This window comes from Siniperca chuatsi, linkage group LG4 (genome assembly GCF_020085105.1).
Source record: "Siniperca chuatsi isolate FFG_IHB_CAS linkage group LG4, ASM2008510v1, whole genome shotgun sequence".
NCBI classification, from domain to species: Eukaryota; Metazoa; Chordata; class Actinopteri; order Centrarchiformes; family Sinipercidae; genus Siniperca; species Siniperca chuatsi.
Genome location: NC_058045.1, coordinates 26,086,476 through 26,104,068, shown reverse-complemented (window position 1 = coordinate 26,104,068; position 17,593 = coordinate 26,086,476). Strand labels below are relative to the sequence as shown.

The following is a 17,593-nucleotide window of genomic DNA, read 5'->3' as shown; positions in this document are numbered from 1 at the left end:
TCAAGTGATAGTTGTGCTACAGTGCTAGTATGCAGCAATGGGAGAAAAACATCAGCCACAGACACTCCTGTGATTTTGGGGACTGTGTACTCAAAAGTTAAAAACATTAACTTTTTATCGGACGGACTGATTTTACCAATTGGTCCGTCCATCAAAGCCTCTGTGTATCTTATCCTAACCTACATCCAAACCCAAACTAGCCTCCTTCATAAGTGATGTCTTGCAAAACGTCCTCCCTTAACAGGATTTTTCTCATCTTGCTGTCCTTGTGAAGACATGTGGTACAACAGCATGCACACAAACACCCATAACACACCTCCTCTTAACCTCTCTTTACATCTAAACAGTCACAAAGAGACACATTTATACAGCCCATGCTGTGGCAGGTTTTACTGCTGGCCCTGTGTTAATTCAGCAGAATACACTGTGGGCTCTGTGTGGCGGTCTATGAAAAGCCTGTGTGTGTTTGTGTGTTACACTGAGAGGAGATGGATGCATGGACGTGGCTATGGTTTTAAGAGCAGCTTAATAACTGTGTGTTTGTTAAAAAAGACACCTAGTATTTGCTTCCAAACCATAAAAGGAAAGTAAAATGTTAGCGTAGTGCCTGGAAGTGGGAGATACTGTTGACTGAGAGTCAATAAGTCTGTGGAGGGTTTGAAATCCTTCCTCTAAGGGCTACAAAATTATTTTATATTGGTTTGGGAATAGTAACACATGCACATGGAGATTAGGTGTTGTCTAAAGTCAGTGTTAAAGTTCAATGAATACAAGTTGGTGAAGGCATGGTAGCAGTTGTGCAGCTGTACATAGTCAATATTTTGCCCTGACATTAAGTTACCTTACGTTTAACAATGTTCTTGACATGTTATTCTTGGCAGGACAGAAAACCGTCTGACACACTATTTAAACATTGTACAAACTCTCCACTGAAACCCAGGCGTTGCTGAAATAAATAAATAAATAAATACACATATAGGCTAACCCTAAGCAATATGCAAACTGGTTTCTATTGTTGCCAGGTTTGACACAATGCAGCAGAGAAACTGAAGCTACAGAATAACTACAGGCAAACAGGTTGAATTTAATTCAAATACTTGACAACTGTTATCTTCCACTATTCCATTTTCCTATTTTACACTTAAAGCAGGTAAAATCAGTTTGCAAAGGTAAATGATAAAGATAACATAACAGTAATAATTCAGAACAGTTAAAAAAAAAAAGCCAATACACGATACTCAAAAAAGCTGATAAAAACATCATAGTCCCACAGAGAAACCCTGGAGTGAAAGTAACTGTGTTTTGCTGACCTAACAGTTCAAGGTACCGTGATGCATTGTCTAGGGGTTAAAAAAGCAAAAGTGCAAAACTTTAATTTGAGTCTGCTCAGTGAAACATCTAACTAATGAGAAGAGCCCTGAGGCATGAGGGTGTCACAGCAGAGATCAGACATGCAGTGGGAGAACATGCAGAGCTGTTGCCAGGGTTGAGCTGACATGGGGCCAGTAAAGGGAAATTTGTTAAGACTGACAAGAGCCTAGCTGATGCTTTCTGGATCACTTACAGGTGTGAAAGGCCTTTACATGCTGTTGCCACAACACAAGGAGGTATAGTTGTTCTGTCTGGACAATAACACATGAATGACTTTTGCTGAAGTAGGTAAATGACAAGAATGGAAAAAAGATGGTATTCTGGAGAGGACTGAGTTATATTCTTCATGGTAAAGATTAAAAGGTTATTAACATAATCCTGGGTCTCTGATAGAAGTCACTCTGTATTACAGCCTGATTTCTGAGGCTGATACCGGTATCGATATTAGAGTAAAAAAAAAAAACTTTCAATTACACTGTATTGGCCGATATTTCTTTTTTATTATAAGCATTTAACAAACATTTTTGAAAATTGTTACCTCAGACATATCTTTGGCTTTTCTGTATTGCAATTACTTATTGGCCAAAATATGTGGTGATACCAAGATAACTGCACAACAGCTAAAATTGACAAATAATATCTGTCATGTCGATGTATCACCCGGGCTCTCCTCGGTAACTCACTGTGTCAATGAGTACAGCATTGGCCAGATGTGAACCAAAGATTCCCTCGGGGCTACAACTTGGACAGCAAATCTGGTAAGGTTACTTTCAGTGATGACACTAAGTTCATCTCACAGCTCACCACAGGGGCAGGAGGAGGCGCATGTCAACTAGCCCTTGGAGTAGCTACAGTAGCTAGTAGTAGAGAATTAGTCCAGGGTTGAACCTTGTGACATGCTTCTGCAAGTGATGCTGACATGAGTAACATTCATCAGCAGGATACATGCTACAGGATACATATGAGGAACATGTATAGCCAGAGAATACTTCAACTTAATAAATTCAATGTTTCCACTTGCATGTTATTAAACTACATTTAAACTAAGGGACTTTTAATCTCAAGCTAATAATATAAAAAGCTGTGAAGCATCTGCTCAAATGTTGTTTTGGAATCAATTCAGATTGTGATTCCCATCCACAATCAGAACTGTACTGATCAGTTGTACAATAAATGTGAAATTAATTTAAGTACATAATGTCAAAGGTGAACATTGTTTGGGCCAGATCTAATTAATAATTAAGTACATCAACCTCATCTATACATCAAATCATAGTTTTCTTTTTTTACTTAAATATAAAATTATAAACAAAATAAATTTCAACTTTAAGTGATTAAATAATAACAATATTCTGTTGTACATTATTGCACAATTGTACAATTCTATCACCACATAAACACTACACCAACAAGACTCCAAACCCTCATTTCACCATAACAAAGACCAAAATGTGTATGTGCACACTATAATACAAAGTCATGTGGGTAAGAAGTGACTTTTAAAAGTTCCATTTACATAAAGTAAAACCTCTGGCTTTTTCCAAGTGGGGAAAACACTCATTACCAGCGTGGAGAGACACACAAGCACCCTACTGTACAAACAAATGTATGTGCATGTTTGTGCGGTTGTTGGCAATATTAAACATTTAAGAGAGACAGGAAGGGAAAGAGTGAGAGGAGGAGAAATGGTTTAGTATTGTGGTGTATTCTGTACTAATAAGCTGTCTGGATTTCTGTGGGAAAACAGCGTGTGCATGTTCACTTTAATATATCTTCGCTGACGAGTGAAAACCTTGTATTTCCAAAATGCCAACTTTTCACAAACTGAGAGAATGCTCTTAATGTTAGCTTCACTCTGCATTTGTGATTATCCATAGAGGTTTAAAACGTGTTTAATAAACCCAAAGGTTGTAGAGTTTTTAATGCATTTGTTATGGATTACAGTTACTTTGATACAAGTTTTCTAAATGTGCATACAATATATTCACAATTCAATTAATTTTTTCTTTCAGAATGTTGTTGTTGTTTTCAGCCCTCATGTTTTTAATGTTGAAACTGTGGCTGACATGATGTTTAACACCGCCATTTGCAATATCTTATTTTCGGCACTGCAACCTCTTCCTAAATTCTCCACAAGGGTAATTTGACTTTTATCTTTTATTACTTCTTTAAGGGAGTTCTTTCTTCTCCATAAAACATGAAAATCACCACTCTGGAGTTAGTTTTTCACACAACAGCAGTGATAGGTATGTGCACATGGCCTCAGTGTGAGTGTTTCTCTAGGTGCTTCTCTGTGCATTTCACTGTGTGTGTGTGTGTGTGTGTGTGTGTGTTTGTGGTAAAGGCGGGACTTACTGTCTGCTGCCGTGCTGCCATTGGGCAGCGAGCCCAGATCAACAACCATGCCGTCCAGACAGACGTTGAGCTCGCCGCCCGCTACAACCGAGCCTTTGTTCTCCGTCTGCAGCACTAGACTCAGCTGGACATTCTCCACTAGAGGGGGGAGGAAGAGCGACAGAGAGAGAGAGAGAGGATGAGTGGTTGAGAAGGTAGGACAAAGGTGGTGGGGAGGGGGAGAAAGGTTGAGTTGGAGGAAGGGAGAGAGTGAAGAGAGATTGAAGGGAGGAAATCAGACATCTATATGCTCTAAAATGAGAAAACAATGTGAACCCTCGGTGTATTACCTTCCACAGGGATAACAGTGGAGGGCCACCCTGCTGAGACATTTGAGACCAGAAAAAGTACGAGATGATCAAAAACTAGCTGATAGAGCGGAGTAATATTTTATCTTTATGAATAATGCTGTCGTGTTTTATTTCATAGTGGTTTCAGAAGAAGATGTGCCACTTCTGTGTACAGAAAACTGCCAAGTGCTGAAAGATGCCACTGGCCAGATTTAAAAGGTCCAGTGTGTAACATTTAGGAGGAACTACTGGCAGAAATGGACTATAATATTTATAAGTATGTTTTCATTAGTGTATAATCACCTGAAAATAAGAATCATTGTGTTTTCATTACCTAAGCGCTTTATATTTACATAGGAAGCGGGTCCCCTTCCACGGAGGTCACCCAGAATGTAGTTTCTCCTACACGCTTGGAAGGGGAGGGTGAGGCGAGCGGTATTCAAATGGTTGCAATCTGCAATTTCACCGCTAGATGCCACTAAATCCTACACACTGCTCCTTTAACTTATTCTATGATCAGACAATCAGATTTAAATATTGTAACTGTAGTTTATTCAGGTAAAATATAGTTTCAGTATCATTACTGAAGCTCACATGTGTTAGTGGTACTGGTATCAAAAAGTTTAAAATTTTGAATATCTGGTAACGCACATCTTTTAAAAGGTTCTGTAAATGAGATTCTGAACATTAATATAGCAGCAAACAACTATCTGCTATATAAAAATATAGTGGAGTAATGGCATCCCGAGCAGAGAATGACATCACACCCCCTCTGCTGTGTTTGTATAGCCGCTCCGGCCGCGCGTGCATGTTAGCGCATGTGAGTCCGCCATGTGAAACTGTTTGTCTGTGAGGAGAGCTGTTTCTTTTTTCATCTAACACTGTGATTTAAGGATTTATTTCAACCAAACCAGAGTTGGTGATTGTTGGAACAGTGGAAAAACTAACCAAGATGGGTTTGGTGAGTTTTATTTTGTTTCTGTAGAGTTTGAATAAGTGTGTTTGAATGAAGTGTGTTTAATGATGGTCTGTGAGGTAAAATTATTGTTTTTATCAATGGAGTCTGGTGCCGGGCGAGAGCAATAAAGCAGCAGTTTCTGGTTAAACAAAAAGGATGTTACTCTTTAACAAAAAGGTCTCTATCTCTGTAGGGATCCTTTCCATAATGTTGTCAGACACTTAGAATAACAATCTGAGCCTGTCAGTGGCAAAAACAAGCACTTTTAGTGGGTGTAGCTACTTTGAGGGGCACATTTGTCCACAGCAGCCATTGCAGCCCGTTTTGCGGCTGCCAGCCAAAGCATAAAGCCAGAATATTTCGGTCAATTAAGGGTTTATTTTCGACCAAACCAGAGTTGGTGATTGTTGGAACAGTGGAAAGACTAACAAGGACGGATTTGGTGAGTTTTATTTTGTTTCTGTCCAGTTTAAATGAAGAGTGTAATCTGCAAGGTAAAATTACTGTTTTTCTCATTGGAGTCTGGTGCGCCATAGCGGACATTTGTTTTGGTCTGAGATGCTGGTGCTGTAGTGGGACATTTAGAGGCAGTGAATGGTGAATGTCGCTTACAGCTCCTTTAAGGTGGGTGGCATGGCATCTGATTTAGGAATTTAATCTAGGCAGCAATGGACCCCTAAGGGCAAGACATCATACATCACATTAATCATATTGTTCAATCTCCTCCAACACAGGATTAGACAGCTTTAAGCAATTCACTGATGCCAGTTACTTACAAAAGCAAAATTAGTTTAGATATCTACAAGTTAGTCACCATTTTGAAAGAAACATTAGAATTCCAGAGGAAACCTGAATGAGTCAGGTAAATGTATAAAAGCTCAGGACAAGCAAGGGAATTCTCGTGAAGAATATTATCAGGTGTTTTATTACTCATTCATTACAGTGGCAGACCAGAATATGGTCACTGCTGGACACTGTGTGATAATTTTACACTTCATACTTTTGGAACTGTACTACAATTTAACCTTTAATTATAAGCAGTAACAGAGATGGTTAATAAGTTTATAGATGGACTAGTTTTAGTCAATGTATTCAGATAATAAACTAATCAAGTTTAAAGGCCCCATCAAATAAATAGTTTGTACAAGTTTGTAAAATAAGTTTTCAAGATTGACTTTCACTTTAAGACTAAAACTGTGTCCAAATTCAGAGGCTGGATAAGACTGAAGACTGAAATAGAATTGACCTAATCAGCGTCATCAGACTCAAAGGCTTCTCTGAATGAGAAATGCCACCTTCCTTTTTCCCCAATTTGGAAGATATCCTGTGTATCCTGCTATGAGTCTCCCATAATCCATTATGGGCCCAGTCAGTTGTCGTAAACTTATAAAGTCAGGAATTATCACGTGACCCTGTTATATTTACAAGCTATTTGCCTGTAGGTGATACATTACTTGAAGTGGACCACTGAAAAGGCCACTGTAAAGTGTAAATAAAGGAAGCCAAGAATAAACTTCACTGTTGTTATAGGACTATATATTGACTGTTAACATGGCGCATTGTGTGCCAGTTGTCCATAATGTGTTTCAGGGAAAACCTCACAATCTGTACTGTAAACATCTTGGTGATAAAATAAATAAATAAATATCTGACTTTGAGTTTACAAGGAGCACCCGAGCACATCCTTAGTTTTTCGTCTCTGTGAGGCTAAACTGTCTTATATGGAGAGGCGCAGGTTGTTCAGTGTGGCCTTCAGAGCTTCGGAAGAAAACACTTTTTTCCACACAGGGCACCCCCCCCATCCGACTTTTTTTCCCTTGTCCCCTCACACTTTATTCTCTCTTTACTTTTTCTTTCTTTTCGAATTCTATATCTGAAATATATCAGATTTCTTGCAAACATGCTGTAAATTCGTACTTGACTCATGTTCTCGTTCTCATTTGTTAAAGCTAGGGTAGGTAATGTATTTAAGAAGTATTTTTTGTTACATTTGTTGAAATTCTCTCTACAACCCGACAGCAATCAATAAATCAAATGCTCAGAAAAATTTAATAAAATTCTGGTATCTGTGGCTGTCTGGCCTGTAATACGCCTACTGCCTGTCTGTCTGCCTGTCTACCTGTGTGCACTCTGCCTGTGCACTTTGGAGGGAGGCCTGAAGGGGGGGGTGGGATTTTTTTGGTTGGATACTTTCAAAATCTAGACGTCTCTTGCTAGTTTCTCCAACATTACCTACCCTAGCTTTAATATACTGCTTATAAGTTAGGTTATACCTCATTAAACACTGTGGCAAAATACCATAATATTTTCTTTTTTTTTTTTCTGTGTGTGTGTGTCCTTACTCTTGCCATCATGTGTGCGCAGGGTGTCCAGCAGGTCTATGGTGGCGCTGCCCAGTAGCTCCTTCCTCAAGGTGTGGCAGCTCCACAGCTTCAGATCCAGGCGACTCTGAGGCGTCACATTACTGTGAAACACAAGACAACATGAACACGCACACATTATCACACTGAGGCCTGTTACCACACTAAGACACATCATTTAAAAATACAACAAATTCTGCATATCAGTACATTAACCTAATCAGTCCGCATGAATGCTCGCATGAAAAACCCACTTACTACAAATTAACACAATAATTCTGCTTTGCTGCATTTTATTATTGAGTCCAGTTTTACATTCCTTATTTTCCTTACCTAGTACTGCTACTGTAACAAAGTTTTTTGGTTTCCCCCCAGAAATGTTTTAAATGAGCTGACTTTTACTTTTAATAAACTAGATTTTTACAGCAGAACTAGCTGAACTTCAATTAAATGTTAGCCATGGTATAGCACTTCTACTAGAGCGGAATATTCTGGTATTTGTATCAGTACACATATAACAACAGAGTAGGATGCATACAATGGATGTTCTATATAATTGTTTAAACAAGTTTACAAACAATAAAATACAGGACAGTATAAATAATGTATGGGTAATGGTGTTCTCACAGGGTGAGGTCTTCATTCCACTGCAGCTCAAGGTGTCCACTGCGTTTGCCTGTTTTTTTTGTTTCACTGCTCAGGCCGTCGGCAGTCACCTCGACGAAGGAGCTGAGCCGAGATTGACGGTTTGGCAGCTTGGGAGACTGGGGCTTCGCTGAAACCACTGACACACACACACACACACACACACACACACACACACACACACACACACACAAAAGCACAATCAGATTAAGGAAAATAGTTATAAAGAAATACATTAGAATTAGTAAGGAGTAAAAAAGTGTTCTTTTTGTACCACTCGTACACACTAGACCAGGATACACAGTGTGTGAATATGGCCACAGTTCAACCACAATAAGGAAATGTATTTCTATTTCAAGTGTGTGTTAAAGGTCAAAGGTTTAGCTTTCATATCAACAACACCTCACCCACAATTTCTTTTAAATAATATGCTGTCTACTTCTGAGCCAACCAGTGATTTGGGGCCCCTAAAATTACGTCATCTGCAAACAGAAGTCCTGTAATTTGAGTATCTAACACAGGAAACACAAACCAGCTCATCCAAAACACAGCAGCCAGCATCCTCATATGTACACGCAAAGACAAAAATATTACTCCAGCACTTAAAGTAATTGGCTCACAGAGAAACATAGATTCAGTTTTGAACTTGTACATGTTTTCTTTGAAGCACTTCTGATCTTCTCACTGACTACAATCCAGTCAGACCTCTCAGGTTATTAGGTGGTAGTCGTCTAACTGTACCTAGAATATGATCTAGATATGGAGAAAGTGCTTTTAGTTAGTCTGGTATTCTGGAACAAACTGCCTGATGACCTGAGATCTGTCACAACTGTATCCTCATTCAAAAGCAAACTGAAAACTGTCAGCATGTGATGTTTATGCCCGTAGGGTGGATGTGGGCTCCTTATTGTCTTTGGGTGGGTGGGTGTTTGCACATGCATTGTTATGTAAAGCACACTTGTAGTTTACTTGTAATGAAATGTGCTATATAAATAAAATTATCATCTCGCCTAAATGGCCACGTTTTATAAAATTAAAATATATTTTTTAAATATATTTTAATTAAACAGGGTTTGACTAATACAGCAACCCTGTTTTATACCTTTGCTTTGGAAGGAAGTAATCTGTTTCCATGTTGCCCATTTTTACAGAACATTTTCTGGTTTTATGCACAGTTTTAATAATTTTCTACGTATCCCCCGCCATACCATTTTCAAACAATTTTAGGAACTGGCCATTACAGCAGAGTCAAAAAAATCTTTGAAATCTGTAAAGCAGGAAAAAAAAGGGTCATTTTGCTGGACATGCCTGTGTACCTTTCTATTTTATCAGTCTCACGCAGTCCTTAACTTTGTTACAGTTCATGGAGGGGATGCCACCCAACAGTAATCTGTTTTCAAACAGTACTGAATATACAGATTTTTGGTTCTGGCAGCAGCACTGTCACTATAGTATACGGTTTTTGCAGTTTTTTTATACAAGACGTCAACATACAAATTGCAACTTTAAAATTCCACTGCTAATTAAACTTAAGAGACAGCAAATTCTTTATCAAAAATTGTTGTTTTCTAAGGTGTTCCTAGAGCCGTTTCCCTACCATTCACAATTAGCTTTATATTTTTCCATTGCATTGCCTTGTGGCAAAATGGAGTCCATCAACAGTTTTTTAGTGTGCATACTGACTGTTTTGAGTATACTTAATTTTGTCACTTATCCCGTGTGAACACACTTCATACTCAAAACCTGCTTATAATTAGTATGTTGTATTGATTTGGGATGCAACTTGTATGTCGGTGGTAGGGCAAGCAAACAGACAAATATAAACATTGCCCTCTAGTGGAAGAAAGAAAAACATCTGCCGTACCACTTTCATTAATTGTCATGAGACTGAGGTCTAGGAAAATAATTAAATGGTCAAAATGAGGCCTCAATGTTAAAAAATACCAGAAACCAGTGTTTAGACACTGGAGGGAAGTGTTCACACTGCAGGCCTGGTGGAACGTTCCATGACTTTTCAAGGACTTTAAATACTTACATTAGAGTGCTTCTGCAGCCTAAAAATACTTTTGTTTTCTGGTTTATTCATGCTGTGATTCAGTTTGCACACGAGTTGGACTGTAACAACCTAATGAAATTAATGCATGAAAAGAGTTACACAACTGCTGCGTTATACTTGTGTAAAATTAAACTTCATGAAACTTCCTGATATTCCCTGGCTTCTTACAGAGAATTGATTAAACTCTCTGACCCTTTCTGAATACACCTCTCAGCACTATTGGAAGCTCTGCAACTTTGGTAAAAGTCTACAACTGGGCTTAGACAGGCTTAGTGGCTTTGAATTCTTGTAGGCCTGCTGAGAATCGTGTTACAGCATGTGTCAGTCATATATGAGAGACGATTTGTTCATCCTGAATCACTTTTGGATTGCAAACTGAAGAACACACAGCCTGCCAGGGTTTGATCAGGACGAGTGGTTGGATGAATAAATGATGACAGAGAAAAGGGCTTCTGTCTGTACTCCTTCCTATCATAGCGAACACATTAGCAGATCTGCACTGGCTGAGACAGGTTGACGATCTCTGAACTCATAAACATCTGGCAAAAAAAAAAGTGACTCATCCGCAGCTCTCTGAAGAGAAGGAAGTGACACAGAGAGGTGGAAGAGTACCAGAAATGGAAGACTCAAAAGTAGCTCTCGACAAAGTGAGAGGAGGTGGAAGGGGTGGAGAAAAGGTGGAAACAGTGGTTGAGAGCAGATCAATAGTGAGGTAAATGAAGAGGTGAGTCAGACCTCAAACGATCAACAGTAAATGACACTGAGGTGTTGTGACTAAACTGTGATTGGGTGAAATAAGATTGGTAATGTAGAAAAGAGAAAAAAAGGAAGACCTTGGTCACATTGTACTTATTTTGGCACGTTTATAGGAAAACAAGCTTTTGAGGAGACAGACACAAAAATCATTAATGTAACTCTAGTGCTTCGTGCTAAGACTTAAGTATACATTACCTTGAGTGACATTACACCATTAAAAGATCATTTAGTTAATTACAATGTTTTTTTTAGATTTGACCATATTTTCTAGCTATTATAATAACATTGTCCTCATCAAAGTAACTGCTGAGAGTGTAGGGTACCTGCTGCATCCACCGTGGGATATCCCATTATACAACCATTGTGGAGCAGTGCATGGACGACGGCCACGGAAAACCAATACCAAGAACGCTCAAGAGTAAGCATGTTATGTGATAAATCACACTAAAACTGAATTAGTCAGAATTTAAAATGTTATGTGTGGGAAAAGCCGGCAATTGCTGGCCAGAAACACAACTTCAAATGAATGTTGCTCTGTAACTACTGGATGTGAAAATAAGCAACCGTTTTCTAATACGTTCGCCATATCAACTTGCAGTGCAAGTCTGTATTAAATGGACTTATAATGTATTAAGGTAATACATGTGTCTTATTTAAACCTGCATTAACTAATATCTGGCTCTTTATCTGCTAAAGGCTCCACTATGTTCACTGGCTAGTTGCTAATGTTGTCTGCTGTTTGGTGTTGGACAGGTGGTATACAGTGGGTTTATCAGCCTTTTTTTAAAACTGAAAACAGTTGCCTGCTGTGTCTGAAAACAACGCTATGAGACCAGTGAGAGCGAACCAAAACAGTAATGTTGTGGGCCATAAAACCAAAACAATGAGCTGAAAGACAATAAAAAGCTCCATAAAGTTGAAGGTAACTGCAGAGTCACGTGATGAAACTGTGGGTTCTGCTCGTTTTTCTTAATCTCTATAAACAGATATCTGCATATGAATGCAGAATCTGTAGGCATAGGACAAGATTTTGGTATCAGAAGCGTTCTGGTTTCCGTTTGTAGTCCGAGTAGTATTGACCTATCACGTTTGAGAGGGCTTTGTCATTGTTGAATTTCTTTGCTAATTTATTTTACAAAATCTAAAAACAATGGAATCTATAGGCCTATATACAATTTTTTTTCCAAGTTCCCACAAATGTTATCAATACTGGGGAAAGATGGAGGATTCTCTCTCTCTCTGATATCGTTGCATGAATCCTTGCCCTCCATGTCCTCTCCTCTATCTGTCTGTGTAAACCGGTGTAAAACACAGCTTACACTTCAGTCTAATTGGCTGAATTGTTGTCACGTGACTGTTGGTGTAAGTCGACTGATTCAAAGCTTCCCAGTTGCGCTGAGGAGTGCAAAATTTAATGTTTTTTACGGGATCTGGTTTATTTATGGCAAATTTTTGAATGAGACGTAGAATAAAGTGATTTTAATAAAATGTCACGATTTTAAGCTTAGATTTTTTGTTTTTCCTGATGAAAGCATATGCAACAAATGCTTCGTTCAAGACCGTCTGAAACTTGAAAATCTGAAAATCATTTCAGTTTTTACAGCTTTTGGCTATGATCAACGGTGTAAGAAAACATGCATTTTAAACATGCCAGCTGGTTTTGGGGTTCAGAGGGTTTTATTAGAGCAGACTGACTCATTTTTAACTATTTGATGTTCATTGTTCACTTCATTGAGACAACCCTTGTGTTAGTTTTACCATTGACTAGAAAGGTTTTAATATTATGTTAAAATACAAAACTACAACGTGTGCTGTCCTAAAAGGAAATACACACTGACGTAATACTTTTTAAGTGCATAATTCTATTATCAGTCAACATAGTGTATGCTAAGGTGTTAGCATGGAGCACAAGAGGCAATAATCATCAGACCAGCATGGGCAGTTTTCATCACTACTCTACATTCACATTCAATACATTCACACTGCAGGTGAAAGTAGACCAAATCAGCATTTTTCCCCTCATACTGTAGTGACTCAGATCTTTTTTAGATACTTTAAGATACTGTGAGAAATCACACTGAATTTTCAATTTTTACTTGGACCACAGTGTGTTCCTAAACCTGATTTGTGTTGATGAAAAATCATCAGAAATCATGTGAATTTTACATGAATCCAATGCAGCATTTGTCACTCCTTTTTGCAGGCGACAGCTGTGATGGAGAGTGTTCAGCTGCTAGACAGAGGGGTGTTAGACCGCATAATTATTTGTAATGTAAGTGACGTAATTGTAAGCATAAAAAAAAATGAAGGCAAAACAGAGCCACAGAAGAACAAAGATGCAAGGTCAGTGTAACGTTAAGAGCTAAATAAACCAACCGAGGGAGCGTGTCAGAGTTTGGTCCATGAACTGGTTTACTGACTGTGGAGCCGTTTAACCGGTCTGAACCACAGTGTTGTGTATTCATTAGTAAGGAGAGCTTTTTAATATCTTTTGTCCTTGTAGCTGTTTAATATAAAGGCATATAGTTGTCTGCCCGCTACCTTAGAAATTCCTTTAAATAAACGTTTGAGAAAATGTTAGGTTAGAATCTGGGCTTATTTTACGTTGATGGACGGTGCCTGTGTGTGTTTATTATTATCATGTTGGAGTTGCCAGTATAAACCTACTGTTTAGCACTTTAATATGTAAACCTTTGTTTACATTTTGTTTTGTGCTGCATTATACAATGACATAGAACAGTCCAACAAAAAAACAAAAAAATCTGATCTGAGCAGTTAATCAAACTCAATCATCAAGGCTTCCAGTGTGAATGTAAACTAAATGACAATCGGCCAGATATCTACTGTACTGTGTTAAACATTGATTGGTGGTGTTAACAACACAACACAGTGGGTGCCACAAGTCACACGAGAATATATTCGACAGTCAAAATACAGCATATGCAAATAAATATTTATCTGAAACTATCTGACTTGTCCTAATACCTTTCCCATTTTATAAATGCTGTGAAACTGCAGCACGTCTGGTCTGAACAAGGTCTGAACAGCAGGTTAGCTGTGTAAACAATGGGAGAGAGGTTACAAAAACGGCCTTCTGACCAGTAATGAGCGCAAAACTGACAAGAGGAATATGGTCTGTGAGGTGTCAGACCCATTATTTTCAAAAAGTGGCTAAAATTGAAAAAAAGAGGTTTCATAAGTTGGTGCGTCATACAAAGAGCATATTTTCATGTTATGATGGATGGACAGAACAGCTGACATCGTGCTGCCTAATGTTCAGAGCCACCATGGCTGAACACATGAATGAAAAAGAGGCACCTAATAGAGACTCAACAAACTGCTTTTACTCAATTGGAGACAATCTGAGATTAAAACACACACGTTTTGCTTGTAACACTGCAGTATGGGAAATTCTCCTGTTTTGTCTTCATTTTGGAAGGACATGCCATGTATCAGCACTTCCCATTTAGTTAATGAGATGACAAAAAAACAGATAATTACCTTTCAAGATCAACTGAGACTTTTCAGTGGTCTGGGCACCGCCAGGTCTGCTCACACTGGCAGCTGCCATGACCTCACAGCTCTGAAACACAACCACACACAATATTACAACATAGTACAGCTTCATCGCAATATTAGAACAACCCTTGTCTCCCCCCTCCCATCAGACGTGGTGAATGCCAAGACTTTCATCAACCCTATCAACATCACCTTGACCAAAGTCAGAGATGTAGCCTGCTGGATTGAATGCAGAGGGAACTGCATAGGCAAGGCCAATACGCAGCAAATCTGAACTCTTGTCTGGAGCTATTGTTAATATTGTTCTTTACTTTGTATATACTAGTTTGTGCATCCTGTTATCAGTGCAACGTAACGTTACTTGCTGCAGCACCAAGGTGACTGCTGTTGGCATCTCAGCCTACGACCAGACAAAACCCAGTGATGCATGGCCAGATGTGACCTGGCCATAATAAAAGAGAACTATGATGTATTAATCTAACGACCACCTGAGGTCTGTCTCCGGGCTGCAGACAAACATCTCAAAGTAAATCACAACAAAAGCGCACAGCATCTTCCGTCAACCTTATGAAACAAGCTGACAGGTTTCGCAACGTTAGCTAAATCCGCTACTCAGTGGATGGTGGCTAAACTTCATATAGACTTATAAAGATTTAACTGTCCCTGCTAAGCAAATTCCATTGTCCCTGTATTTAAAGAGCCTTTGCTGCTGCGTACAAAACACAAACACGGAAGATGATCAAGACATTTATATGTATCACTGTCAAGCGAGGCTGAATAAATACTGACTTCCGGTATTTTTTTCCAAACTACAACTCATCTGGCAATTATACCCATGTTGCAAAATGTTATAATTAATACAATGCACATAAGAGAAAGCACACGCTAAATCTTGAGGCGAATTGTTACTGAAACAAATAGCATTGCGTAGCCCTTCACAATTTTGTATACCCCACGATACTTGTTTTCCCAACAATATGACAGTTTATTTGTTGCACTTATTTTGAAGGGGAAGTCGCGACATGTCCGGTCCGATGTGGCTAATTCTGGCTAACTTGACCTAGACGAAGCTAACTGTTAGCGAGCGAGCGAGCTTCGTAGGGGGATTTTACAAAAGGACATGCCGATAAAACCTGTTCTAATCACCTGACAACAAGTAAAGCTGCATTGGTAGTTACGTGGTTCATGTCGGAATACGATATATCTATTTAACCACTAACATATCAGGCTTAAATGTAGTCTTTCCCGTACCTTTTTCAGCTGTGCTTCGCTGCTGTCGACAGTGAACTTTCATTTCCGCCTCAGTGACAATACCACGTGACCCAGGGTATGTCTTATTCATTGCACAAAGGATTGTGGGTCATATATAATGGTAAACATAATCACTTATATATTTCAAATTAAAGTTACGCTGCTTCACTTTACTTACAGAGAAAATAGAATGTACAGCAAAAGTAATTACAGCATTATTAAGCAAATATTAAAGCAAGGAATGAAACATAAAATAAATAGGTATCAAAACAGGAAAGCCAAATAGATACCAAGACATTATAGCAAATCTTAACAAGTGAGCTCCAAAGTTCAGCCCAAAGAGAAAATGTAATGATGAACTCAACCCAAATTTCAGCTGAATGTTTATCATATTTTTGACTTTAAAGGAGCTGTAAGTGACACTCACCATTCACTGCCACTAAATGTCGCACTAGAGCACCAGCATCTCAGACCAAAACAAATGGGCCTCCGGACTCCATTGAGAAAATTCATTTCAAAAAACATCAAAAGTAATTTTACCTCACAGATCATCGTAAAATACACTGGACAGAAGCAAAATAAAACTCACCAAAACTGTCTTTGTTAGTCTTTCCACTGTTCCAACAAACACCAGCTCTGGTTTGGTCGAAATAAACCCTTAATTCACTGAAATATTCTGGCTCTACGCCTCAGCCTGCAGCCGCGAAACGGGCTGCAATGGCTGCTGTGGACAAATGCGACAAATACACCCATTAAAAGTGCTTATTTTTGCCACTGACAGGCTCAGATTGTTATTCTAAGTGTCTGACAATATGCAAAGGATCCCTACAGAGATAGACCTTTTTGTTAAACAGTAAGATCTTTTTTGTTTATCCATAAGATGTTTTATCGTAGAAAAGGTTTCAATCGTAGTCATGATGGAACGATAAAACCTTTTCAACCTTTTCTACGATGGAACATTCCTGGACGAATGAGGGACTACACCGCCATAAGATGTTTTATCACTCTCGCCCACTACCAGACTGCATTAAAAAAAACACTAATTTTACCTCACAGACCATCGTTACACACTTCATACAAACATATTTCATTCAAACTAGACATTTAGTGGCAGTGAATGTTGCTTACAGGTCTTTTGAAATGTGATGTTCCGGTCATTTTTGTAGAAGTTACAGTTAAGTCCCCACACACTTCAAGAGCTAGAAACACGTAAGATGTTTGTGTGCCAAATATAACTGTAATTTCATAAGGAAAGTGTATTTGACTTAAAATTAAAAACACAATACAAACTCGCCAACATTTTGTGAGCTTAAGTGTTGTAATAAATTACTTCAGGTTCATGTTGTTTGATGAAAGGTGTCAAGAGCTGTGGCCTCTGACCAGGGGCGCAGCTAGACTCTCAGCACAGAGGGGGCTGAGCATTCTCGAGGAGCCCTTCTGATAAAGTCATTTTAAAATTCACTCCTGTAAAATAGCTGATATATCCTATCCTATCCATAAACACAAATTGTCACTTATTGAGCCAAGCAATATGTATAAGAAAACATACAGTGAGGCCACTTTGTTTCAGCACCTAAGACAGCACGCAGCGCTCTACATGCATTAACGAACAGTTCAGCGCCACCGCCGACAAACAGCGACAGGCTTAGACAGCCAGGGGAACTGTCTCAGTGGGAATAACTTTAACATAAACATAACATAAAATAGACACGGTGGTCTACAACACTATACAAGGCCTATTTAAATACATAACCATATAAAACCAGAAAAGGACAAAAACCGCAAAGTCCTCAACAATCTGCTCTAGGTTAAACTTCTTTGCTCGTTCATTCTCAAAGCTTAATATAAGTCCACTCAGCCTCTCTGAAAAGATAAGCTTTTAGCGGTCTACAACACTATACAAGGCCCATTCAAACATAAAATAGACACAGCGGTCTACATCACTACAAGGCCTATTCAAATATAAACAGTCTAAAATAACACAGGCAGTAAC

At 38.7% G+C, this 17,593-nt stretch overlaps 1 protein-coding gene across 4 annotated transcripts in view; it reads right to left on the bottom strand.

Moving 5' to 3' along the window:
- The window catches only part of wwp2 (WW domain containing E3 ubiquitin protein ligase 2), a 63,668-nt gene extending 47,954 nt beyond the window's left edge, over window positions 1-15,714 (bottom strand). For 3 of the 4 annotated variants that reach the window (XM_044193251.1, XM_044193254.1, XM_044193252.1), the window contains exons 1-5: window positions 15,601-15,714; window positions 14,332-14,413; window positions 8,001-8,157; window positions 7,356-7,477; window positions 3,727-3,864 (exon numbers count right to left, since the gene is read on the bottom strand). In XM_044193251.1, coding sequence (XP_044049186.1) covers window positions 3,727-3,864; window positions 7,356-7,477; window positions 8,001-8,157; window positions 14,332-14,401 — 487 coding nt within the window. In that variant the 5' untranslated portion in view covers window positions 14,402-14,413; window positions 15,601-15,714. The remainder of the gene's footprint in view (window positions 1-3,726; window positions 3,865-7,355; window positions 7,478-8,000; window positions 8,158-14,331; window positions 14,414-15,600) is intronic. The other variant, XM_044193253.1, reaches the window with a different exon arrangement.
- Window positions 15,715-17,593: the final 1,879 nt, after the last annotated feature.